We start from the raw sequence: 25,811 nt of genomic DNA on the forward strand, positions 1-25,811 counted from the left end.
CAGCTACTGCACACTAATGGCTGATAGAGTCGAGTAGCTCAGCCAATCAAATTAATCTACGAGTAGAATTCTACTAAATTTGATTAGACTTTAGAAACTGTTAGAATGTGTCCGCCTCGGGCGAGATGACCGCCAAAGCTCATCCTTGTTTCGGTAGCACTAAGCGACTAGGAGTATTTCTGCCTTATCCCGGATGGAATGCTAGGTCCATCGTAACTTAAACCCCCGGCATTACTGAAATTCGCCGTTACCCATTCACGCACCTGCTAGGTGGAGAGAAGTATTGCGAGAGTAGTGTGCCACGCTAAGGCTCGAACCTGGACCGCTCGGTCCGGAGTCCAGCGCGCTAATCATAAGGCCACTTCACTATCACTTTTTCAGATACAGTAAAAACCAGCGCGTAAGAACTTAGTGGTTTAAGAACCTGGCAGAAATTTCCCATTTTAAAACCCAAAAATATAAGAACCTTTTTAGCCAAGCAAGACCAAGCGGGTTCTTTTATTTAGGTTACAGTTAAATTATGAACTCTTTTCATAGAGGCGACACAACGTATATTTTCTGTAGTCAGTTGTGTTAGGCTTATGATACAATGGTGAAAAATAGCTGCACATTTAAGGACCAAACCCAAGTTTATTTATTTCTCTGGTAATCAACAACTATATCTCCTTTATAAAAACTAAGAAACTAACAAGCAACCCAAAATCCAAGATCCTATTTTGCCAGACTTCAAAAATGTAGCCTCTCACATGCTCCTCTCACATGAAGGTTTATTTCTAGAGCTTAATTTTTGCCTTCCATAATTCACACTTTCACAGGGAAACATAGACTGGAGGAAAATCGTTCATTGATAGAGGGAAAACAAAAAACATTAGGTAATGTTTGTGAATTTTATTTAGTCGCCTCACTCTCTTTTACTGCTAAGTATTCTTAATTCGTTCGAAACCCCACGTTGAAGTCTTTTGTTTATGTGGAGTATCCTGTGTTAAAATGTAAATTTATATTTTAATCAAATCTTGCGACTTTCTAGACCCAATTCCTGGCTTATTTCAAGATGTCAGATATTTATTTAACAAATAAAGAAGCCTAAGCCGTGTATTACACTGCGATAAAACACGACGGGCATTTGAGAACACGAGGGAAATGTAGAAAGCAGGAGCCGCAGGCGAGGGCTTTCTACATTTCTCCAGTGTTCTCAAATGTCCGGAGTGTTTTATCACAGTGTAATACACGGCTTAGGCTTCTTCATTTGCTTTATGATACAGAGATAATGTGGCGAAAAACAATAAAACACGCTTAGCTTTTCTATGTTTTATACTCTGATAAAACACGGGTTTTTGACCAATCAGAGCGCGCGCAGGGTCCTATCAATATTATAACACCTGTTAATGCACGGAACTGTTTAAATTACTGGTCAATTTGGAGTTGTATCCAGGGCTGTAACCCGTAACACCTGTTACGGCAGAGTATGCTGGATTTTCCCTTGATGCAACGGGTGTATGAAATTGCCTGTTGTTGATAGAATTCAGACACAAAGTAACGGCTACGGGTTTGGAGAACAACCGTTGACTAAAAACGTAACGACAGCCCTGAACTATCTAACTCAGAGAGATTCTAAAACCACTTCTATGGGATTTTGGACTTTCTTAGTTATCCTTAACAAATTCTATTATCTCTCCTGCAGCGGCTTTCACAAGTTCGAAGTCACGAGGGCACTCAATGTAAATGACCACCTTTAAACCAACACTTTGAGATCTTCTCTGGAAAATGCCTGGAAAGAACAGTTTTCACACCTGTCCTGCCGGTATGTATCAGGTTAGCCTGAGGTTAGCTATAGTGAATCGCTCTCATTGCCGAATGTATCAACTAGTCCCTCCCCCCGAGTTAAGAGTTGGAATCTATGATCTAAAATTTCAAGCTCACTTACAACTTGTTGTCTCATAGATTTAGTGCCTGAAACCATTAAGCTTAAGTCCAGAACTTATGGACCTCAAGAGATGGTCACTAATCTAGCTTAACGTGACGATGAGGAAGAATGAAATAAACTATAATACAGACAAGAAACGTAACTGTAAAGTACAAACAAAACTTAAGAGTCAACTGTATTTGACAGATGTTGACCTTCATTGTTTCGATCCAAATTCATACGTGTTTATTTCCGCCTGCAAAAGGTAGCAGATCCCTCCTCATTTCACTTCAGCGCACACGAACAAGAGCACCAGAGCAAGATTAGCTGGACAGTTTTATCCTTTTTTTGAATTTTGTCTACCCTGACTTCGGCGCCTTTGTTTGTTGGAATGCTGGAAAGTTTCATCGAAAAGGTCTTCTAAAAAGTTTAATACATTCTTAGAAACCCTACGGTTCGTCTAAACGGGTTACTTTAGCTAATACAGTACAGCATCTGAAAGAGATTTCTCTACAACGCCGACATCATCAGAATTGATTCCCTGGTGTGGTTCGCGGAGGGCTGGCTTGTTCGGGAACAATCGTGATTCTCCGAGTTGGTCCGAAGAGTTCCCTTCTCCTCAGGCGGCGCGTCGTTCAGCTCGTCGGCAGCTTGTTCTGCGTTTCTTTTGCTTCGTCTGCTAAAACGTCTAAAGCTTGATCTAGAAGATCTTGAAGAGGCAGTTATCGAATCTCCAAGGTCACGACGCGAATGTCGTTTCCGAAAAATCTGCAGCGCTTTCCTGAAGTTTTGACTCATGTAGCAATACAGAAGTGGATTGAGGGCGCAGTTGGAGAAAGCAACGAAGTATATCATGGGAGATACCACATGGGCTGCGTGTTCCGAGTATGGATAATTTTTCCGGTCGAAGTAAAACAATATAGTCATTATATTCCACGGAGTCCAGGACACCGTAAAGCTGAATATAATCGCCAGTGCTATCTTTGTGAGGCGGAGTTTAGAGTTGGAGGCATGCTTTGTCGAGAGCTTCATTGATCGCGTTTTATCGGCGCTTGCCCACACTTTCCTGCCGATATTGTAATAGACCAAGGCCATGACAACAAGTGGCATTACGTAGAATACAGTCAGAATAAGCGTTCTGTAGACTTTTGCGTACTTAAATGACCAGGTTTCCACGCAAAACTCGACGTTTTCGCCAAACAAACGATTGGGAACAGATTTTCTGACAATTAACATTGGCAGGGCAGCGATTGCAGCAACAAACCATAAGGCAATTGTAGTTACAGTAGCTATCATGGCTGTCAAACGCTTCTGCCTCGGGAGACAGACGGAAATGTATCGCTCAACAGAGATAGCTGTCAGGATCAGAATAGAGAAGTTCGTTGCCAGGTAAAACAGGAAAGAGACCAGTCGACACATGAAGTCTCCAAACACCCAATAATCAATGACGTACAGATCCACCGTGACAAACGGGATGTACAAGGAGGCTATTAAAATGTCCGCGATGCACAAGTTCAGAAGAAATGTACTTGTAGGCGTCCGCACGTTCTGTACACGTGATATGACTGTTATGACAATTCCATTCGCTGGGATTGCAAGGCAAAATAGCAGCATGTTCGCTGACACTATGGCGATCTTTTCCGAAGGAGTGTAAGTTAAGTGGTCGGTTTTTGTGGTAGATGAATTGTTAAAAGCCATGCTGTTGGACTTCTATCAGCGAGTTTCTTTGCAGTCAATATTCCCGTTATAGAGTTGTTCCTGAATTCAACTTGTTTCTGTTTCACACCTCTGTTGTCTTTTTTTTCAGTATAAACTGAACGTGGCGGGTGGTTGTGATGTAACCTAACAGAACAACGAATAAACCCAATAAGTCCTCAATTCCTGTGAATTAATTTGGCTCTAAGTTATGAATCTTTTAATGAAATACTAATATTAGTAGACCATGCAAATATAAACGAAAGCCGTTGAGTAATAATGTCCTGTGTGGTGTACAATCGCTTGTTTAGTTGCAAGCATTTTGCAAATTTAGAATTACCATATCTTTTTCGGTTAAGACTTTTAGCTGCTCTGTGGCAATGAAAACCATGTGAAATAACTCTGACCACTTACTTCACTTTAAGGGTCTATCGGTGATACGAACGTCATACCCAATATTTATTTAAAAAAATTCGCATCTCTCGAATTTCCTTGACCGAACTAATTCCCCGCAAATCAATTCTTAGCTCCGTCGACAGGTGCCTAAAACCTCTGTAAACAAATGATCAAATTTTGAAAAATATATTCAACAATTGACTTAAAGGGTAAATAATGGGGCACACTTTCAAGGGCTATAACTTAACTAAGCCGACATGAAAGTTTAAATATAGAATTAAAGAGAATTAGAAAAACTCGCCAGAAAAACACAATGAAAAATAAAAGTGATTTATACACAGTCAAACAGAAAGGTGACAGCCTGAAGTAAAGACCATTAATTAACTGGGTTGTTTTTTATATGACAAAACCGAGTTGGTTACCATTAACTACTCGGCGATGAAATCCGTGAGGTAAAGAGTATATCCATTTTGAAACTAGCAGTTAATTAAAAAACAAATGCATATTCCGAGATTCACGTCAGTTGAACTTAACAACATATTGAACCGAAGTCGCATTTACAATGAAGGATTAACAGGTATAAACGTGGTGTCAAAAGCTAATGTACTGCTCTAAAAGCCGGACGCAATTTTATCCATTAACAAAGAGCACGACATATTTCATCTCGGCCAGTGCGTGTTAGAAGTTGCGTCGCTACCTTCAGATATGCTTACGTGCATGGACAGGAAAAGGAGATAGTAAAGAACTCACGTTTCTTGAAATTCCTGATTGTTTTCTAAAACTAAATCGTCAGAAGACAGGAAAAACACGGTTTGTATTAAAATTCAGATCACGCTCTAAAATGACTCACTATCGTATCTGAAGTCTTAATGGCGTTTTAAGTTTGTCAATAGGGAGGTTAAGCAACGACGACGGCAACGTTGAGGACGATGCCTTGTCAAAAAGAAATTTATACTTTACCAGCGAAATTCGCAGTTGTCTATATCTGTTCAGTACGCCAGTGGCTCTAAGAACGTGCTTAGGATAAATATGCAATGACAGCATTCAATTCCAAATGGAAATACGACAAATTGAGTAGCAGTCGTCGTTCACGTTTCTCAGAGTATTCAGATCTTGGTCATTTCACGTTCTTGTTTTGCAGAGGACGTCAAAGAAATGTACAAATATCTATAACAATTGTTTTGCTTATTAAATCTTTTGTTTGGTAACGTTCTCGTTGCTGTCTTCGTCGTGGTTTGCTACAGCTCCCTAAACAATCCTGTAAGTTGTAAGGAAACTGTTGAAGGGTTGCCATGGGAGACAGCTTTCAGGATTAAGCGCTCCCCTTACAGCGTATTAGAGCAAGAAAATTATTGCAAAAGAAAATACAATGACTATCAGAAACTGTAACATGCTTTGAAGTTCCTGAAAATTAACAGAACATTTATTTAAGTAATTATAATTTCCGATATAAGTATCTTAATTCGAAGTTAAACTAAGCCAACATTTTTGCTCACTAGTTTTGCCAAATCGTGTCTTCTCGCGTTTTTTCTACGCAAATTTGATACCTTCGATCTTGGGAACTCGGAAACCATTGTAAAGGGGTCTTATTCGGAAATAGGGATAAATGGACGGATATCTCATTCACAAACAGACTTGTACCTAGTCTCTTTGTTTTTGGGTCGAGGAGAGATTGAACACTAGTAAGGTTAAATACAAGTTTGCGCACGCTCAAATGTGTCTGGCGTGTAAATGCTTCAATATACTGAGGCATGCAAATGATTAGGCGACATCCATGAAAAGAACTCTATTGTATCCAGGATTTAAAAAAAGCCTCAAGCGATGCCATCTTAAAATAAGTTCTAAAGCTAGGGGAGTTTTGTATATGGCATCTGTGGTCACAAATGAAAAGCAGCTTGCTCAGAAGTAATCATTTAATCAAGAAATATGTTAACGCTGCGAGACTGTTCGATCCGGGTCATCGAAATCAGCATATCGATAGTATCTATTTTGAAATTATTATTGGGTACCTTTTGGGGGTTAAGTGTTACTAAGCTATAGGAGAATCTTTGTTTACAATATTTGCCTCATTACCATGAGCGATACAGTTTCTGATGGAGCTACAAAGAGATTAATACTGAATACTGAAAGGGCACAGCACGATTAACTGTCCCAAGGAATTTGAGCGCGATGTATTGAATACTTTTTGTGCGACGAGGGTTTAAAAGCTCAAAATTTTACAAAGAATGTATGAGCTCATTAGCGCTTTTGCCACACAGAAATATTGATGTTTTTGAAAGTCAATTTCTCCTCGAATATTACACCCAAAAAGCCAAACATTTCACCACTTACTAAGTTTCACAAGCTCTTTAAGTTTTTCTAGTAAAAGCTTGTTTAGCATGATGACTTCTATGCGCAAAGTCGTATGTTAATGAGGAAATATGTAAACAATGACGTCAGCAAAGATTCGCCTATAGCTCTCAATTATCGAGGTCCTGATTTTATCAAAGTCATCGAATTATCCAAGTTCTTTATCCTCATCCAGTTATGTAAGTCATCTTCTCCTGGTCCCAGTTGTTGGAAAGGTGGATAACGCTATCTACCGGATAAATCGCTATCCAGTGGATAAGTGTTGGTAAAATAAACTACACTAACCGCTGGGTAGTGATTTATCCGGTGGATAGCTTTGTTCACCTTTCGAACAACCGGGGCCTGGGGTATTTTATGGCCTGCCAAAGGTTCATAAGACTGGATAGTTTTTCCGCCTTATCGCTTCCGTGGTGAACACCTGCGATTACAATTTTTCCTCTTACCTTACTTACAAACTTCAGCCAATTTCCACCAACCAGCACATGGTTGAAGATTCATTTAGTTTTGCAGACTGGGCCAAATCGTGTACAAAACATGGCAACGAAATAATGTGCTCTTTGGATGTCACTTCTCTATTTGCAAATGTGCCACTTGATGAAACAATACATATTTGTCTCGACAAGCTGTACTTTCTTCCTGTTGCCCCAAAATTACTTCGTAGTTTTACAGAATTTATTATCGGGAATTTGCCCCTAACAAGAACCATTTTGTATTTGATTGCCATTAGTACGACCTGGAGTAGCCACTGTTTCACCTTTAGGCTTGTTTTGCTTAGCATTGTCATGTGCCACTTTGAAGAGAGATAGGTAATGAACGGCAGATTCTTTCCTTCATTTTGGTGTAGATGTGTTGATGCGACGTTCAACATAATTTGACAGAAAAGACACTGCTAATGCGCGTCTACGTTATACAAACATTTGAGACAATAGCATCAAATTCACTATTTAATTTTGACAAAACAGTAAGAGTCCCTTTTCAGACTTCTCAAACACTGCCTTAACAACACTTTTTGAGACATCCGTTTACCGGAAAATACATTAGTTCATAGGCCTCTAGAATAAATGGGATTCATTCACATCTCACAAGTACAAAACCAATCTCATTCGCACGCTCATCTGCCATCGCATCCAAATTTGCTCCTCGCCATCATTATTGCAAGCCGCTCTTAAAGATTTTAGAAAGTTTTCGCTGCAAAATTTCACTCAAGGTTTCACTCAAGATGTCATGACTTACAACGATGTTTTGAACATAAACAAAAACATGCTAAACAACCCAAACTGTTCCTACAGTTTTCCAAAAAATATATTGTAATCCGGTTACGTTACTTAGGGATTCATGGCAGCTAAATCATTTAACGTCTGAAATCCTGTGTAAACAACTGCTACTCTTAGCTTTCGTCAATCCAGAACACTAGGTTCCAGACCCCTAAACGATGTAAATGGTTCTTCAAAGACTCTAACCGTCACTTTTGAAAATGTAAGTTGCCTAGGAAACGAAACTTTTTGTGTTATTTTTGTAAGTGACGATGTATCTTAACGAGAGTTTCTTATGATATCGACGTCACGCGTAAAGTTGGGTTATGTAAGACCTTGAAGGCATTGCTTAACCGATTTATGGACTCAGATTATAATTATGGATTGGATATGGACTTTTTGTCTGTCCGAACTACTTCCTTAGACAATACGTTTTGTCAGCTTCGTTTTTCTGAAAATTAACAGAATGAGCTCAGTTCTCCAATCGAGAAAACAAGAGTCACCGGATTGGGAACAAAACAAAGATAAGGGCAACGATAAAATATGAAATGTCGATCAAAAGGTGTTCTTGACTGTCTTATTGAGACGTCACTGACTCACTATGACAAGACTCGTATCAGTGCAGCACCTTTTCTAGTATTTATTTTCCTTTTGTCTTTGTTCAGCTGACAAGCTGAAAGTTGTTGAAGTCTCAGTCAAGTCTCTTTAGCTCAAGCCATGTTTACACTAAACCGGATATCTTTTGTGCCAACGCAAAAACCATGTCAAATACACCTTTGGTCATAAATCTTTCATACGCCGAAACCCTACGAGACTTTCTCCAGTTTCTTCATAACAGAGAAGCAAATACTTTGTAGTAGCTGGGTTTTTGTGTTGCTTCGATAATAGAGTGTTCACACGATACCGAATAGGTCTTGACTTTTCAAGAGTTAGTGGAAACGCCTATGTCGGCCCAATCGCGTGAAGTCCATCTTATATCTAAATTCGAAACACTAGTCGCAGCCAAAACCTGGCTGAATAATATGCAGACTCGAAAACAAGGAATCTTTGTACAATTATTGGCAATAAATTAAAAAAGCCAATTTCCAAACGGCACTATTTTGCAAAACCCTTATCTTGTTTTTTGGCTCCTTTGAAGCCGCCATACTGATTAATTTAAGCACATGTTTGAAACAGAAGGTAGAATTTGAAAAAGTTGCAAGAAATACCACGACGAAGTCATTTTCAGTGAGATTTTGTTGGTTCAAGTCGATCTCGCTTCTCGAAATTGAACCGTTTTGCTATATAGAAAAAATGCAGATTCACTTTTGCAAATGTCTCTATCCATTCAAGTTAATCCAAGCGTTTGTTGTGCACGAAATGGCTGACACGAGATTGTACAGCGAGATTAATTACCGGCTTTAAAAATGAACAATAGCGTCTTTCATCATAACGGCTTACCTCTTGTTCGGCAGAAAACTGTGCTCGCGTTCTCCTAATGATATCAATGTTGGCGTCGAGCGAGATGGAAACACTGAGCCACGTTTTTTGTGCGGTACTTGTGCGGTACGCGTGGCGAGCATAAAATAATTGATTTCAATTATTTTTTTTAACCTGGGGCTAAGTGGTATGAATTTTCCATAGACTACGTGTTTACTATTGTTCAATTTATCACTGTGAAAGCTGTCAGTTTCTATGAGAGAAGACACTTAAGTCAGATAATTTCCTATCGAGATCTCTTTTCATATTGAAATGATTTCGTACAATGACTTTTTGCAAAGGGTCGAAAATCAATGTGTAATATAACATGTATTTAGAAGGTCAAGAGCCTCGCTTTCAAAACGAGAATGTTGCGTCCTGTAGCCATATTTAATACCAGTAATAATTAGTCAATAAATGGCGACTATAAGACATTGATCATTTTTCATTTAATTTAGTTCTAACGTTTAGCCCGAGTTTATAATCAAATTTATTGCTCAAAACAACTCAGCGCAGTTAGCCCTCTTGAAAAGTTTTATTGCTGAGGTCTAAGATAACTATGACGTGGGAAAAACAACCAGTTATCTTTATATCTAGATGTTTAAAATTCTAGACTGTAACAAATCAATTAAAAAGCACGTAAATGAAATGACAGTACGTCGTAGAAATGTTAATAAATAAGCTTAATGGTTGAAGGTTTGCCAAACTTAGACAGTTTCTCATTTGAGACTGAATTATGCGATGCTGTTTAAGATTTCGTTTCTGCAAGAAATACAAAAATTATCAAGCAAGCAAGTTTTTTTGCTCTATTTAGTAAGTGACGTTTAATTATTTCATAGAAAACGTTTTTCAAAGAATCGGAAGTGATTTAAGGTGATAACTGCCAAGCAAGTACAAAGCAAATTAATTTACATCATGCTACAATGGTTTAGCTTAAAAGGCAGTGAAAGCGCTTGCACTTGTCACCTAAAACAAATTTATCCCTTTAACATTTTGTTTAAAGCTGTGAACTTTTTCATTAGTTAACCTTAATGTTTACATCCTTCAGACTTATTCAATGACTGAAAAATTATCGATCCCTATTATCAAAGTCCTGTTTTCGTTTTGCTTTACCAAAAACTGAAACAAATCTTGATATTGAGTAATAAAAATGAGAAAACTAAAAAATACAATAGTTGCTATGTTTTTTTAGAATAAATCTCCCAAACAGGTTTAACATAGATAGGCAACTCCTGAAAGGTTTTCATTATTACTAATCTGCGAACGAACCAATCATATTTGCAGGAAGCTTGGCAGTTCGGTGTTGGTGTAGTCAATAAAACATTATTAAAAACACAGGCATTAAATAAAGAGCCGAGCTTCATAACGTAATCTAAGAAAAGCAGGACAAGTACAGCTTATATCACACTGATTACAAGTATTACAGAAACTAGGGGGCAACAAATGATGCAATCTTAATTCAGAAATGGTTAAAAAGGAAAAACAACGTTCTTATCCAGTCAAGATCACGAACAGTTTATCCTGTTTAAATAGAAAGGCTGACTCTTTGTTTACAGCACTTTGGCAGCGTAATTGTCGCCCGATCGAATTCCTGTTTGATCAGTTGAGGAAATATCTGAACGTGTGCTTTTTAGCACATTGTATTCAGACTTCGTATTTTTATTAGGAATAACGAATCATGTCGAACATACGAGATGTTATAACTTTCATGTTTTTTTTTCCAAGATAACTGGAATTAATCGTTTACTTATACTACACATGCAAAAAGTAATCAAATGAGAATGATAACAACAGAAAGATTTCCTAGTAAGTTCAACCATGAGAGCAAAAATTTGGTGTCCGAATTGTATCAGCTCTCAAACGTCGAACATACGAGATGTTATAACTTTCATGCTTTTTTCGAAGATAACTGGAATTAATCGTTTACTTATCTTTATATGAAGAGAAACAACCGAAAACTAGGAGACAAGGCATTGCACCGCCTTATCTACACATGCAAAAAGTAATCAAATGAAAATGAACAACAGAAAGATTTCCTACTAAGCTCAACCATGAGAGCAAAAATTTGGTCTCCGAATTGTATCAGCTCTCAAATTGGTGGAAATAGTCGAAAATGTGCAATCGCTCAATTTTGTTTTTGCGCCTAATCTGCTAAAGCATAAATGATATTGAGTGATGTAAAATACATTGAACTTTCAATCTTTTCAATTTTTTCTTACCCAAGCGAGCTCTACAACATTTGTACTGTTCGTCGACTTGCAAGGTGAACTTCGTATGCAAAGAGTTATCTCTTTGCCTTCCGCTAGCTGCTAATGTGACGCTTTAGAAAACTCCTAATGACCAAAAACCTCGTTTGGAAGCTAAAATACTGTCTGACCGTGTACTTGAGAAAAAAAAGGGGCAGGTGAAATTGATAAGCCAAAAACAACCCCAGAATCCTATCCGATGCCAATGTCAAAAATATAAATAAGCCATTCGTGTTGACGTCATAAAGATATTTCATTTCATTGAGCGATTTGGCTCCTCGCAAAACATGACGGCAATTTCTATCTTGGATAATTAACATGTGAGTCACGTTACGTTCAGCAACGCAGAAAGTTACAGAATTAGTGAATGTGGGGATTTTGCGAACTTGATTGGCAGAAAAAAAAAACCGAAGCATTAATACTTCCAATTTTATGTGGTGAATAATTAACATGCACTCCAGTTTGTAGATGTGTCTACAGTTTTAAATATTTAAACTTCCCTCACGAGAAAGAGAATAATAATGAAAATTCAGGAAATTTAGGCTGTGTTAAGATGAAAGTTGAACAAGCTAGCTCATACATGTTTTGAGATTGACAGAATTGGTCTTGCCAACGAAGAATTAATTGTTGAATCAACATTCAGTATCTATGGGCGATTTTTCTGATGATAATCAGAAAAATGCAGACAAAGTCCGTTCAACGTTTTACAAGTTTTAAATCATGTAAAATTTAAGTTTTTGTCACATAGTAGAAATGTGCTTATTATGCTATAAAAATATATATATTTTGGGAAGACTGAAGCTGCTGATAATGACCTTATGGCAATTTTGTTGTTAGTAAACACTCTTAGAACTTATCAATGGAAAAAGATGAAATGTGATTATGGTCAGTTCATTGGTTAACGGGGAACAAGAGATTGATCTCATCTTGAAAGGAGCGTAAATAAACAGGTCGGTGAAGCTACGTGGCGAAGATCTTTTTTCTAAAAGTGATAGGAGTTTAAGGTCGTTGTATAATGCGTACCCCATGACTAGACTAAGATATTAGCCTTAATGGTTTTTGGATATTACACTGGGCAAAAAATATATTAGATATAGGGGTAATTGGCTTAACTGTTCTAGGATATCGGCGGTCCAGATATTCCAAATTACCTATATCGCTAACTTCTTCGCTGCCGTGTATAAGATTTTCACCTCGAGCTCAAATGAACTCTTAACACTGAAAATTGTTTAGCTCTGATGCTGATGCATTGCCAATCTTTGTTGCAAGTAAACCTGATGAACAGATGGAATTTGGCAAACACAAATTTGGCCACAGCTTACATGTACATTACATTTCGTATACTCGATCTGTAAATTAAAATTTTAATTTGGAGTAGAGATTACTCACTGATAATTTCTCCCACAAAAACGCAAAGCCAAAACTTGATGTCAAGAGATTTTTATTATTTTTGGCCATAAAAATCTCTGATCTGCCGAGCTGGCATGTATTTTTTTAATCTATGTGTTATGTGGCACAGACAGCTTTTAGGAAGAGACCTGAACTCGTTGAAATACATGTGAATATATTGCCAGAACATTGTAATAAAAGGCTCGTATAGTATATAGGCAATATTTAACACGAAGACTGTCTTACATGTAGATTAAGACTTTGGCAAAATTTCAGAGCTGGAAGTCAAACTTCTGTGAGATCGATATTGTAATGTTTTTATCCTTGAAATTTTGAACCATCGTTACTTCAATGTCAATTCATTAAATGTTTGGTTTACGACTGCCAAAGGTTTTGGAGTGTCTTGAAATTATATGGAAATATACAGCACAGCGATCTGCCTTTAAAGGGGCTCTGGAACATTGTTTTAGCCACTAAGAGAAAGAAAAAGAAAACGTACCATTCTTCTTACCAATATTGGAAGACGTTGACATCAAAGACGTCAGTAGGTTCTGCCCTACAAACTAAACAGATGGCCGACTGTTGAAAGTATCACGCTCTTTTATATGCGGCTAGATCCTTCAACATAAAATTTTGCAACTGTCTATCTAAAATAGGAAATTGGTTTTAAGTGTGTTTACATTGATTTCCGTACCCTCAAACTGTCCATTTCCAATCTGAAAATAGAATCGGTAATAGAATAGAAGCTTTTATACGTAATTGGAGTCACTTTGATGTCATCGTTTGACGATTTGCGCCAATCTGGGGAGAGGTTTTAAGAAATGTGATTGTCATAACCTAGACAGCTACATCGATTGGATGTGGTCTGAGCTGAGAAATTTTGTAGATTTTTCATGAACGGCAGATAAACTCTCAGATACCAGTAGGTAGGAACCGGATAAACGTCGCAGCTATCAACTATAATTGAAAAATACAAAGCAAAACTTGCAACTTTCATCTTGAAATGAACTCAAATGAACCATTCAAGGCTCGCCACGATAGCAAAATATTTGATTCTTATCTCCTGTTGGAAAAAATTGGAAATATAATTATAATTTCAGAGTATATACGTGAACAGTACCGGATATTTCTTAAAGTATTGTTAGCTTTAAAAAAAAGAAGAGAATAACACGAAATTATATCCTACTGAAAAAGCGTAATTTTTTAAATTTTTACATCTAGTCCTGGATTTAAGAGTACTTTTGGCAGTCAGACATGCTGTGGAAGTTGATTCAACAACTCAGATGACAAATATATTTATTCGATCTGAATTCCAATTTTGGAAACGAAAAACATTATTTGGTGATTAAATAATTTACACTGCCCAAACTTGTAATGCTTAAAATGGAATGACTTGAGTTTGATCTGAACACTGACTATGCCGCAAAAAGCAGAAATGTAGAAAATAATTTCAGCAGTTTAATTGCTTCGTATGGAGTGTACAGAAAAGTTATAAACTACCCGGCTTGTTATTTGAAAAAGTGTCCTCGAGCAATGAGGAAATTTATATGAAACAAAAATGCTTGCAACAACCTGAGGAGGTTCCATATTTCATGGCAGCTATATCTCACCGTTTAATAAGAATGTTATCACTACTGCAATCAGTACGGCACTAATTGAAGTAAAACGTATTAATTAAAAATTTTAGAACACCCTTTTGCATTTCATGTATTTTTGTCATTATTATTTTTTTATGATAGGCCTCGTCTCTCTTCGGGAAGTTTTCTCTTATTTTTAAAATAACGATTCAGTACATATGTGTGCCTAACAGTTAAAGTATCCTGTGGAGGTCTCCGACGGCGTTTTTCTAAATGTTTTTGCAATTGCTTGCGGTTATTTTTTAAAGAATGTTTTAATGTATGAGACTGGCTATCCTTCGGAAAGATTATTCGATAAAACGGGTGGTAAATTGTTGATTATAAAATCTACCACGGCGGTAAAAACCCGTCTACGAACATGCCATCTACCATTTTTAAAAACTATTTTCCTTCTTTCAAATGACTTTGTACACTCAACACTTGTATAATTTAGGTTTTCAAACTTCACTCAATTCTTAAAGAGATCTTGGTTTTCCGCGAACTTAATTAGCCACTTGGCTTGAAATGAAAGATTAGCAAAGCTAGTGACGCATTTGTGTTGAGATGTTTGATTCCAATTAATTTTTCTTCTCTAGAGCATACACCTTCGCACGAAACGTGAAAAATTCTAAATTGAAATAGTTTTGATAAATATCAATGCCCTATTTTTCTTTTCATCGTGGAATCCCATATCAGCCCTAGAGATGTTGTCTGTTCTTTTGAAAACGTTTTGGGGGCACTTATACACAAGATGCATATTTTTAGCAGAACATTTAAACGCGTTTACGTTGTAAACCCAAACGGTAAATATTTGAAATTGCACTGATTATTACCTTGCTTTTCGGTCACCTTTGGTATTCCGACTGGCGCGTTCAATAAAAACTGTTGGTTCGGCGTGAGACTTTGGTGAGCGGAATCAAAGTCAGCTTGAGTCCGTAATCTGTGTGAGGAATTAACTCGGTATGAAGTCGTTTAACGGAGTTCTCGTCGAACGTAAACAGTTTTTTCAGCGCCTGAATAAAAACCTATCTTCAATATTTTCAGTGTACTGAAAATTATGCGTATCACGTTGACCTTCTTTATATATGACAAAACTGAAACGTTATTTGTCCTCTTTGGGCAAGACGTGCACTTAGAATATTCCTGAAGTTGGTAGAATGCTTAGTCCTATTTCAACTCCTCATTATTTTATTTTACGACACATACGTCAATATAAAACTCGGAAATAGATTAAGCCTACTGCTGCACCTGCGACATGAAATTAAAAACTAATTCTTTGTTCATTTTCAAAACTGACATGGGTCATGCTTTGTACATGTAAATGCACTGTAGGCCATCACATAAAAGTTTCTAAAAACGATATTTATCTAAAGAATTGTTAGAAGATAACTTAATAACCTTTCAGTCTAAAATTTTAAATATTAACTCTTTTAAGGGTACCATGCATTTAATGATTTATTTGAATGTCAATTCAGAGAGCTTAGTGGCGCATCTAGCCGCGATAGTATATTGTGTTCTGTCATCATTAGTCTGCTTAACAAAGCATTGATATTTTTGAAAGATATATTGTCATCGATCACAACTGTACTTTCGACAGGTGCACAACAACCTTGACACAGGGTAAATATTACTAAATTGAAAAGGAGACATTTCTGGGGGGTCCATTTGCAAATAATCATAGGTTTTCTTGCGGCGACTCTCACACCAGTATCTCCCTGCCGTCACTTTGGTACTAGTGGATGAAAGCGTTTGTTGGTCAAGACATTTATTTGTTAAGACATTTATTTGTTAAGTAAAATTCAATAATTAAACGACCAATATCAACTTCTCAGCGAGGAAAATTTCATCTCATTACATATGCTACATGCCTCACGACTTCGACTTACCGTATTTGAAAATTATCCACGCACAGTTGTGTTGCCTCAGCCGACGTCAAAGACTAAAGATGTTGTTTGGTGACTCACTATTTTCTTGCGGTTTTCTTTCGATTTGTTGATTCGCCAAATGAGACCTAGCTCTCAATGTTATTTAATATGCCATCCATAAGACAAAGTCTATATTGTCACGCCTGAGACTTCCCGAACAAAACAAAAGTACTTAATTTGCATATATATTCGTATATACTTGAAACATCCGCTCCTTCTGCTGGTTTCAAAAGTGATCATGAAAAACTGACATATATATTGCAGAATTCGTATAAAGATATCTCTCAGAAAGTAAATTCAGAAAGTAGTTTTGTTTTAAATTTACCTCTTCGATAGCATCAGTTTCGCCCGGGGAACAAAGTAAAATAATTCAAGGTGGTCACAAAGATCTCTGAAATATCACCCATAACAATCTTTTTTTTTTTTTTTTCGACTGTCAGGGCTCAAATTTTAAACCCCGCAACTTGCAAATGTCAATGAAGCGACAAGCACGCATTTTCTTTAAAAAGAATGGCAATTGACTAGTCGAAAGGAAAGTCTTAATGGGCTTGGCGTCGAAGGCCTGGAGTGGATGGAAACCGTCAACTGACAAAATGCTATATTTGGAACTTCCATTAGGTAAACAGTTTTCAATGTTGTCAAGCTCAGTCAAAATTAAATTAAAAGTTTTGGCATTGTTCAGAAAAAGAAACAAAAAGCCGGTATCACATGAAGTTTCTGCATGAAAGTACCGCTCAGTAGCTTTCATTTGAATCGTCACACACTAGGGTTTCATCCACAGACTTACAAGTTAGAACCACCTTGTACAGCATAATAAACAGTACCACATGAAAGTACTGCTCAATGGTCACACACTAGGGTTTCACCCACAGACTTAAAAGTTAGAACCACCAGCATAATAGCACCACATGAAGGTACTGCTCAGTACTTGTAGCTTTCATTTGAATGGTCACACACTCAGGTTTGATGGTCTTTGATCAAAACACTTTTTAAAATTTCGAGCAATGCTGTACAAACCCATAAACATTACCACATAAAATACTGTTAAGTGGCTTTAGTTTTGTCGCACTGGCTAGAACTGCGCCTTAATCATATCATTCTCTTCCGAAACATCAAGGAAAAGTGTGGAGATTTCGTCGGCAGTTTGTTTCGCAATTCACCGTGTATTCTATAGATAGTTATTAACATATCCAATTCGAATCCAGCCTTGGTTATAGTTGTTTTTTGCTACAAAGAACGATATTACTTCATTACATTACCCCTACTATAGAGTTGCTCTGCTTTTCACTTCCAGTATGCTAAAAGTTGATCCTTTGTTTAAAAAAAATGCACCGCAGTTTTCTTCAAACCCCAAAATCGCTGCATACTGCAGTAAGTCGTACCAAGTTTTAAACGCAGAATGTCTTCCAATAAGCACTTTTGCGGTAACATCAAGGAAATTTTCCGCACTCTCGGCGGTTATAAGAAAACGCATCCCTTCGATTCGAAAAATACTCATCAGCGGTCTTTCTTGGAAAGAAGCACATTTTATCATGGTCACTTGTCCAGTAAGAAGCAATTTTCAATGGTAGATAGCGCGATTCTTTTCTACGTTTCATCTGGCCGCTAATGTTCCGTGTCGAGGAGTACGTTACTGACATGGAAAGCAATACTTCTCCACGCCGACGCCTTTTAATGTCATTAAAAACCCAACTCCTTTCTGAAGCCGCAAGTGTATTGTCGGCCGCCGGTTGATCCTTGCCGTTGGATAAGTTTAAAAAGAACCGCTACACTTAAAAGCCAAAACAGAGAAAGCAACGGCTTTGGCAGAATTTTTAAAGGTTAAAGGGAGAGAGCATTTTGGACGTCCGTTTGTAAATCAAAACAATGTCTTGGTCAAAAGTATGTCAAGACAGTTAAATATACTTCAAGCGCTAAAATTGAGTCTGATGTGTCTGAACATCTATAGCGGTGAAGATGGAAAGAAACCGTGTATTTTAAAACAAATCTCAGCGTCTATCTCTTATTGTGACTTCAACAAATTGAATAAAAAAAGAGATAAAATGCTTATATTTATAATTGGCTTTTGACGATATGACGAAGGAGACATCAAGTAAGTCTTTTATATTTACTTTTCAAACTTATCAACCACCGGAGGTCTCCCGTAAGCCGTATCTGCCTTATTTATAAATCGTATCAGCCAACAACACTGGTATTGACTTGAAGTAGCAATAACAACCTACTTCAATCCAATTTGAAACGAATATATATTTTTAGACATTTCGGATTGTTACTTTGTCAATTAAGTTGAAGCTTTGTCTGCCTTTAGAGGCCGCTATCAGGATATTTTTAAAAGTTTCCGTGAGTGTAGCAACTGTATTTTGCCACAAGGAATGTCAATACTTTTAACTCCTAATTTCCTTAAGAGGCTATCTTCTTATCGTCGGCAATATACACGGAAAATGACCGTCGAATTTAATCCGCGATTTATCCGAATGGCGTTCTAACTTTTAGGTTTCTGAATGAAACATAATTGTGACCGCTCAGTTTTAAAGCTACAAGACTAGATGTATTTTCATGCGGTACTCAGTGTTTATTACATGTTGTGCGTTCAAGGTGGCTCTAGCGGCCTAGTCTGTGAATTTAACTCTAATGTGTGACCATTCAAATGAAAGCTTTTGATCAGTACTTTCATATGGCTGTTTATTATGCTGTACAAGGTGGTTATAACCTTTAAGTCTGAGGATGAAAACCTAGTGCGTGACCATTCAAATGAAGAGCTATTTTTGAGCAATACTTTCATATGGTACTGTTTATTATGCTGCACAAGGTGGTTCTAACTTTCAAATCTGTGGATGAAACCCTAGTGTGTGACCATTCAAATGAAAGCTATTGAGCATTACTTTCATGTGGTACTGTTTGTTATGCTGTACAAGGTGGTTCTAACTTTTAGGTCTGTGGATGAAACCCTGGTATGTCACCATTCAAATGAAAGCTATTGAGTAGTACTTTCATGTGGTACTGTTTATTATGCTGTACAAGGTGGTTTTAACTTTTAACTCTGTGGATGAAACCCTAGTGTGTGACCATTCAAATGAAAGCTGTTGAGCAGTACTTTTATGTGGTACTGTTTATTAAGCTGTACAAGGTGGTTCTTTCTTTTAACTCTGTGAAATAAACTCAAGTGTGTGACCTTTCAAGTAAGAGCTATTTAGCAGTACTTTCACCTATAAGTACTGTTTTGAAGTCTGTGATGAAGCCTTTCTATTTTAATTTTGATATACTACAACACGTTTGGAGGGGGGGGGGGGGAAGTTCTCTCTTGAGTTTCAGAGCGGAGCTTTGACGTCGTTGACAGTGAAACTGGCTATTGTCAAACGCGATGTAAACTCTGTGGATTTAGTAGCAAAACGACTCTTTCTTTCACGAAGTTCGCACGTATCTTTGACAACCAAATTATTCGTCGAGGCATCTAGACTGAAAGGTTTTTAATAACTGGTATATCATATCTGCAGTGTCTAGATGAATTTAAGAAAATTGTTAATATCTTCAGCGTCAAATTATGTGAACATATTGAAACAAAGATCTTCAAAATTTGCAGGGTCGTTATTCTTTTAAAATGTGAAAATATTTTACCCCACAAAAGAAATAACTTTTGACAAAAAAAAAACAAAAAAAAAACAGCAGCAACAATAACAACTTTGGCCGCAACTGAATTGGATTAAGAGACTACCAAAGTTTTGAGTAAAAAGACACGGTTTCGTTAAACCCAATTAACGCGCTGGTGAAGTTTGACTTGAATGCTTTCCTTTGAATCGTTTACAATTCCACTCACCTTAGAACATCAAGAAAGTTCGTTCCCAAGTTGTTTCTTGATAAATCGCTGAAGGTAGATATATCTTGACCGTACCGTCTTGGCGCGAACTCGCTCGGCCTGTTCACGGACGCGAGATGAAAATGTTTACCGTAGTTTTAAAGTGTTAGTTTTTATATAAACATACTCATATGCTAATCAATTGCCCCTCTTAAAATGCAAACATATCAAAAAGGCGGTCGAAAAACCTTTCCGTCAAGAGAAACAATTGTCAAGATTTATCTTCAGTTGTAGATATATGTCATGTCAGCCCAGTAATACCTAATTGCAATTGTCGATCTTATTTAAACAGAACTTCTAAACCCTTCTGCACGTAAAGGTGCAGTGCCAGAATTCACGCTCTCTTGTTTTATAACATAGTTTCCGTGATAAATTTTTGCATCATTTAGCGACGTGACTATCGCGTTTGGTAATGGGACTGAATAATAAGAGGTAGCGACTACTCTTTCAATTGCATCTCTTACGTTTTCGTGGTATTTCATATCTCAAATCAAATTTCCCATGTAGAACGTAAAATAATCCTTCATAAAAGGAAATAACAGAGTGACTTAAAAAAATACGTCGTAGAGGCTTTACAAAATTAAGCTGTATTGTCTTCAAGGCTCTTAAACCTTTCCAGGAGGCAACGAATTTTTTTTGGCGAAACGAGGTTGTATTAAAAATATTTGGCACGCTTTCATAATTTCATTCGCCTTATTTAGAGTTTTGAGGGGGCCGAGGTTTTTTCTTGTTTATGCTGTCGAGTCTTTGGGGCAAATTAAATTAGATGGGTTATTTTTTCCGTTTGAACGTGATTCCCAATCGGTTGCTGTATATATTTTCCTCTTTTAGCAGCATTTCATAAAGAAATAATTTCCATTTACAAGACTGAAAAAGTTCTCTACTTTTAAACCGTCACTCTTCAACGACCGCGCGCAGTAAACGTTTTAAAAAAAAGACAGTTCTAGGATATTGTAATTTCTTTGACGTGTGTAACTACGTGGAGTATTATTTCATCACCACACAACTATCTGAATTTCATTTTTAAGATTGGAAAGTCAAGTGTCCGCTATGGGCAGAGTCGATTTACTTTCTTAGTGGATGTAGCTCGTAGAAACATCAGCCTTGCTCTGATGTTCCTTATCGCTCAAGCCATCATGGAACCGAAAGAAGTTGTGAAAATATACTCCATCGTGCAGAATGGATCTTAAATAATAACCTCAAAACATTGAAGAATCACCCAGTTTTGATTTAACAGGTACAAATGCCGGATTTGAATATAACAAAGTAGACTGCGCGTCTTCCGATGACTGAGACAAACACGTATCACATGATTTTCCTCAATGGATCTTTCATTCTGTAATATTGCTTCATTTAATAACGATACATTTGAAAAATAATAATACGAAAGCAGAGATGAACGATATTTAAGGCATGATTGTAAAAATGGGGTACTTTTTTGCCCCAAAAGAACAGGTAACAGTATTTCGTGACCAAGGGAACTTACAAAGCCCCCACTGGCAGTTTGTCTTCTTAGAACGTAATTAACAATCATCCACGAATCAGTTAATCACATTTTGCTATGCCGTGAAAAAATCCGGTGTAAGCGAACTATGTCTCGATGGCTCTATGTTTTGTTCAGAACTCCAGGTAGATAGATAAATAAACCTGCTTCAAACATCATAAAATAAAGATAAATAATACGCTGGCACTCTTGAAGGTCATATCCACATCGCCTCGAGGTTTTTTCTGACTGTTAAAGCCCTGCAGGTGTTTTCCTTCTTACTTTCAGTTTAATATTTAAATAACACATAAGCAGTGTATGTTTTTCCCTTTTGCTTTTGCTCTCACCCTCTTCAAAAGATTTTAATTTCAGGATTCGTCAAGAAATCCTCTTGAAAGTCTAGATAAGGAATTTAATGCCTTTTAAAAAGCCGCCATGTCATTTGTTCTGACACAAGGACCTCTACCCACGCAAATGTAATGTAAGGGGAAAAAAAAAAGAAAAAAAAAAACTTTGTGTGGTAAAGACATGCATGAATACGGCGCGAAAACGTTTTCTGAATCTCCTGGCATTTGATTTTCACCTATGAGTTGATATTTAAGAAAACGCTATGAAATTCTAGTTTGATTTAAAGTACTTTAATTCTATACAAACGACTTTGATTAAAGAAGTGAATCAAAATCGAGATTGATAAAAAGGAATGCTTTATAGACAAAACAGATCAGTCTTCGCAGTTATGTCAACTTAGGAAAAAATTAAGCCTGATAGAAATTCAGGCTTGTTCGGGAAGATTTCATGTGTCACTGATTTACTCGCAAAAGCTAATGTAGTGTGTATCTTAGATGGGGAAATAGGAAACCGTTTGATGAATTTGTTTTCCCCATCGCACCAGGGAGCTTTAGCCGATATAATTCAAACATTTTATTCCATCCCAGAGCGATATGCAAGATATGAAAGTGAACAAAAGACTCAAGCATTTGCTATAAACTATGAAGGAACAAGCAACTAACCTAAGGGAAGATTTAAATTACGAGAAAGACTGGTACGAGGCGTATGTCAATTCACTGACATTAAAAGGGTTCTGGAATGACTATTCGGCTTGTGCTCACCTCAATGATCTCCTCCAGAGTACAAGGCCATAAAATGAGAATTTAGAAACTCTAACTTTTTTTCAGTTGAATTACTTGAGGGCGCGCGTCTTGGAGTGTTGGAGATGCTCGGGATGTTTCTACAAAGCCCAATCTGTTTAATTTTTTTTAACTTTTATTACATTGTACGAATCTGTGTACGTGATCAATCATCAATAGGTATGAATTTAATTTAGTTGTATCTACATGTGGCTTAGACCCGCCAAGTTCACAAATGTATTAAAATCCTACATTTAAAGGAAGCATCAGGCGTTATTAAAATACTACCTGATGAAATTTAGATAAATTCAGCTGGAACTGTCCGCCTACTACCAACTACAACACGTACAAATGACGACATACACTCATATCTAGAACAGAGCAAAATCTCGCTGAAAGCTATCGAGAATTTCATGCAAACTTCACGATAAAAAGTGCCTGAAATGCCGAGCTGATGATGTTCCGCTTACGTAGTTTGTTTACTTTGATTTTTCTTTGTGACTGCCTCTTTAGAGATAAAGAGTATTATCTAGTAACTCTGTGTTACGTGTATTGCTCCGGCCAGACGCTCTCTGTAGATAAAAACTGGCACTGAGGGATTTCAGTCATATCCGCGATTACTTACAGCTGATGTTTTTTTCAATTAAGACTGAGTACGTCGTCTTGTGTGACGCCGGTCATCTAGTCTGAAGCTTTGTCAGAGTTAACTTCAGCGAAATGGTGACAAGGAGAGATCAATCCTCGTCATCACAAACACAATTCCGATATATTTCTGTAATAATGGCATCGGGCATTTAATCCAAACAATTGCAAAAATAAACGGTTTCTAGATTAAAGGAATTATAACTTGACATCTAAATAAATGATCTATAACATTTTCTTTCTATATTGGGGAGAAACGATTGCGTAAAAATATTAAGGGATCTTTGTCAACAAAGAAACTTTATGATTACGTATTCAAGATACTCCATAGTAAGCAAGTTAGGGGAGCTACGTTGGCACATCTTGAAAAGTTTAGCCTAAATTTTCAAGTTCGTCGTTTGTAATCCGTGTTAATCTTCTCCATCCTCAACCATCCTTGTTCCTTTATGGTTTTTTATTATACCTTTGGTGTTTTGCTATCTTAGTAAACTACTATTTTCAGGTTTCTTTTCATTGAAAGATAATTTTATACGTGGCCAAAATAACTCAAAACACGGTCACTGAGGTCCTTAAATACTAGGCTCCATTTGGGCTCTAATCGGCACTCAGAAAACGTGCTTTTGAGCGAGTGAGTGGGAAAATTTGAACACGTACCATTCACTTTATCCAATGACTATTAATTACGCCCTGTCTAAAGAAGGTAAATTAGAAGTACAGCAATTTGACGCCTCTCACATTTTATAAAGTTCTTTTTAAGTGCCACAGACTATGAATGAATTCTCAATGTAGTTGAAAGATGTTGTGATAAAGTTCAAATTGTCGGAATGAATCAAGGTAACAGTTGATAGTTCTGTGTTGTCTTTTTAGGGGAGGGGTTGGGTGTTGACCCTGTAAGTAGCCGTAATTTTTTGTGACATATCTTTGTTTTCTGTGAATGGATTCCTTTCTCTCATCAAGTGCTGGTCTAGATTCTCAAACGGAATTAAGCAGTGACAAAGGAATTGCAAAATTAAGTTTCCAACAGATGGCAAACGGTTAATTGTTTTCTTTCCTTCAAACACTTAAATCAGTCCAGCGCAAATAAGATATATTCACAAGAAATGTTAATGTTCTTGCTTTAGTGTACAATTAATTTTTGCCGTTAATTACGAACGCTAGCCGTTTGCCGTCAACGTCACTTTTAACGATGATTGTCTCATAGCAAGCACACAGCTTGTTTATAACTTTAAAACGACGTGCTGATCGCTCGTGTTACAATTAATTTTTGCCGTTAATTACGAACGCTAGCCGTTTGCCGTCAACGTCATTTTTAACGATGATTGTCTCATAGCAAGCACACAGCTTATTTATAACTTTAAAACGACGTGCTGATCGCTCGTGTTATTAAAAATATGCAGGTTTCTTCGAACGAAAAGGATTTCCAAAGGAACAATATGCGAAGAAAACATTGGCAACCTTGAAGTACGTGAAAAATTATCCAGTGCGTGGCGTACTTTTAACTTTCTACTCTGTGTTCGTAAATTTGACGAAACACTGTCTCGAGTGGACTATATTACTTCACCGAACCCAAATCTAGCTAAATCTTCAATCCAGTTTGCCAGTCAGAACCAATTCTACTGTCCTGAAATCCTGCAAAGTCAAGTCATTGACGTGATATGGTCAGATTTATGGCCGAATTTGAGTACGGTAAATAACTAGTCGAGCCTTTTTTGGTAGGACTTGTCAGGCTCATTTGAGGGTATTTTGGCCCGAAAATACGAACTTGTTTATGCCACCGAAGACTACAAAAAGGTGCGATAAGGTATATTAACATTTAACGACGTTGCGATATGCACCAGAAGTACAAACCTGAGCTTATTTTATGAGGCTGGGTTGGTTTATCTGAACAAAGTCGTGCCACTGTTGTTTGAAGACTTACTGCCAAGGGGGCATGTTTGAAATGTCTTTTGAATACCCCCAAAATAATGAATTTCTAGACGTCCAACTGACAACAATTAATTTTCCAGACTACGAGACTGAGTGCCAGCGTCAGGAAAATTAAACAATATCAACCAAAGATGTTCGGTCTATAATGAAGATAAGTGATACGGAAGGAAAAATTACTATAAATGGGTTTCTGCCGAATGACACAGCCTAGCAAATCAAGTGTGTAGCAACGTGAGAAGACTGAGATAAATCCAAAACAAATTAATATTTTGGCCTGATGAAGTAAATTAAGGAATGCACCATTTTCCTTGAGCGATAATTAGTGAAATTTATATTCGCTGACTGGGGAGCCAAAGGTTGAATGTTTGTGATTTGGAAATAATGTTTGAAAATCATCATAAATATTGGAACCCTTTAAATTTAAGAGTGATAGTCGTATTGTTTTTGTGAAGGATTCGTTGTGTTTTGGTCTCATCTTTAAATTACGATCAACTGTGATCAACGCTCGTCAACTTTTGACGCATTACTCGAAAATAACACATATTTCTTT

At 37.1% G+C, this 25,811-nt stretch overlaps 1 protein-coding gene across 8 annotated transcripts; it reads right to left on the reverse strand.

The window, feature by feature from the left end:
- Positions 1–610: 610 nt before the first annotated feature.
- On the reverse strand, positions 611–25,341 carry LOC110069126 (RYamide receptor-like). Of its 8 annotated transcripts, none has more exons than XM_089287855.1 (2): positions 25,184–25,341; positions 611–3,745 (listed from the first exon to the last, which is right to left on the reverse strand). In XM_089287855.1, the coding sequence occupies exon 2, from the start codon at positions 3,599–3,601 to the stop codon at positions 2,414–2,416; it is 1,188 nt and encodes a 395-aa protein (XP_089143981.1). In that variant the 5' UTR covers positions 3,602–3,745; positions 25,184–25,341; the 3' UTR covers positions 611–2,413. The 8 variants fall into 8 exon arrangements, with proteins under 8 accessions (XP_089143981.1, XP_020632247.1, XP_020632248.1 ...); XM_020776588.2 differs by lacking the exon at positions 25,184–25,341 and adding an exon at positions 22,676–24,451; XM_020776589.2 differs by lacking the exon at positions 25,184–25,341 and adding an exon at positions 20,045–20,204.
- Between the last annotated feature and the right edge of the window lie 470 nt (positions 25,342–25,811).

Source organism: Orbicella faveolata, unplaced genomic scaffold (assembly GCF_042242905.1).
Source record: "Orbicella faveolata isolate gen_17 unplaced genomic scaffold, um_ofav_v1 contig_15, whole genome shotgun sequence".
Taxonomy (NCBI): Eukaryota; Metazoa; Cnidaria; class Anthozoa; order Scleractinia; family Merulinidae; genus Orbicella; species Orbicella faveolata.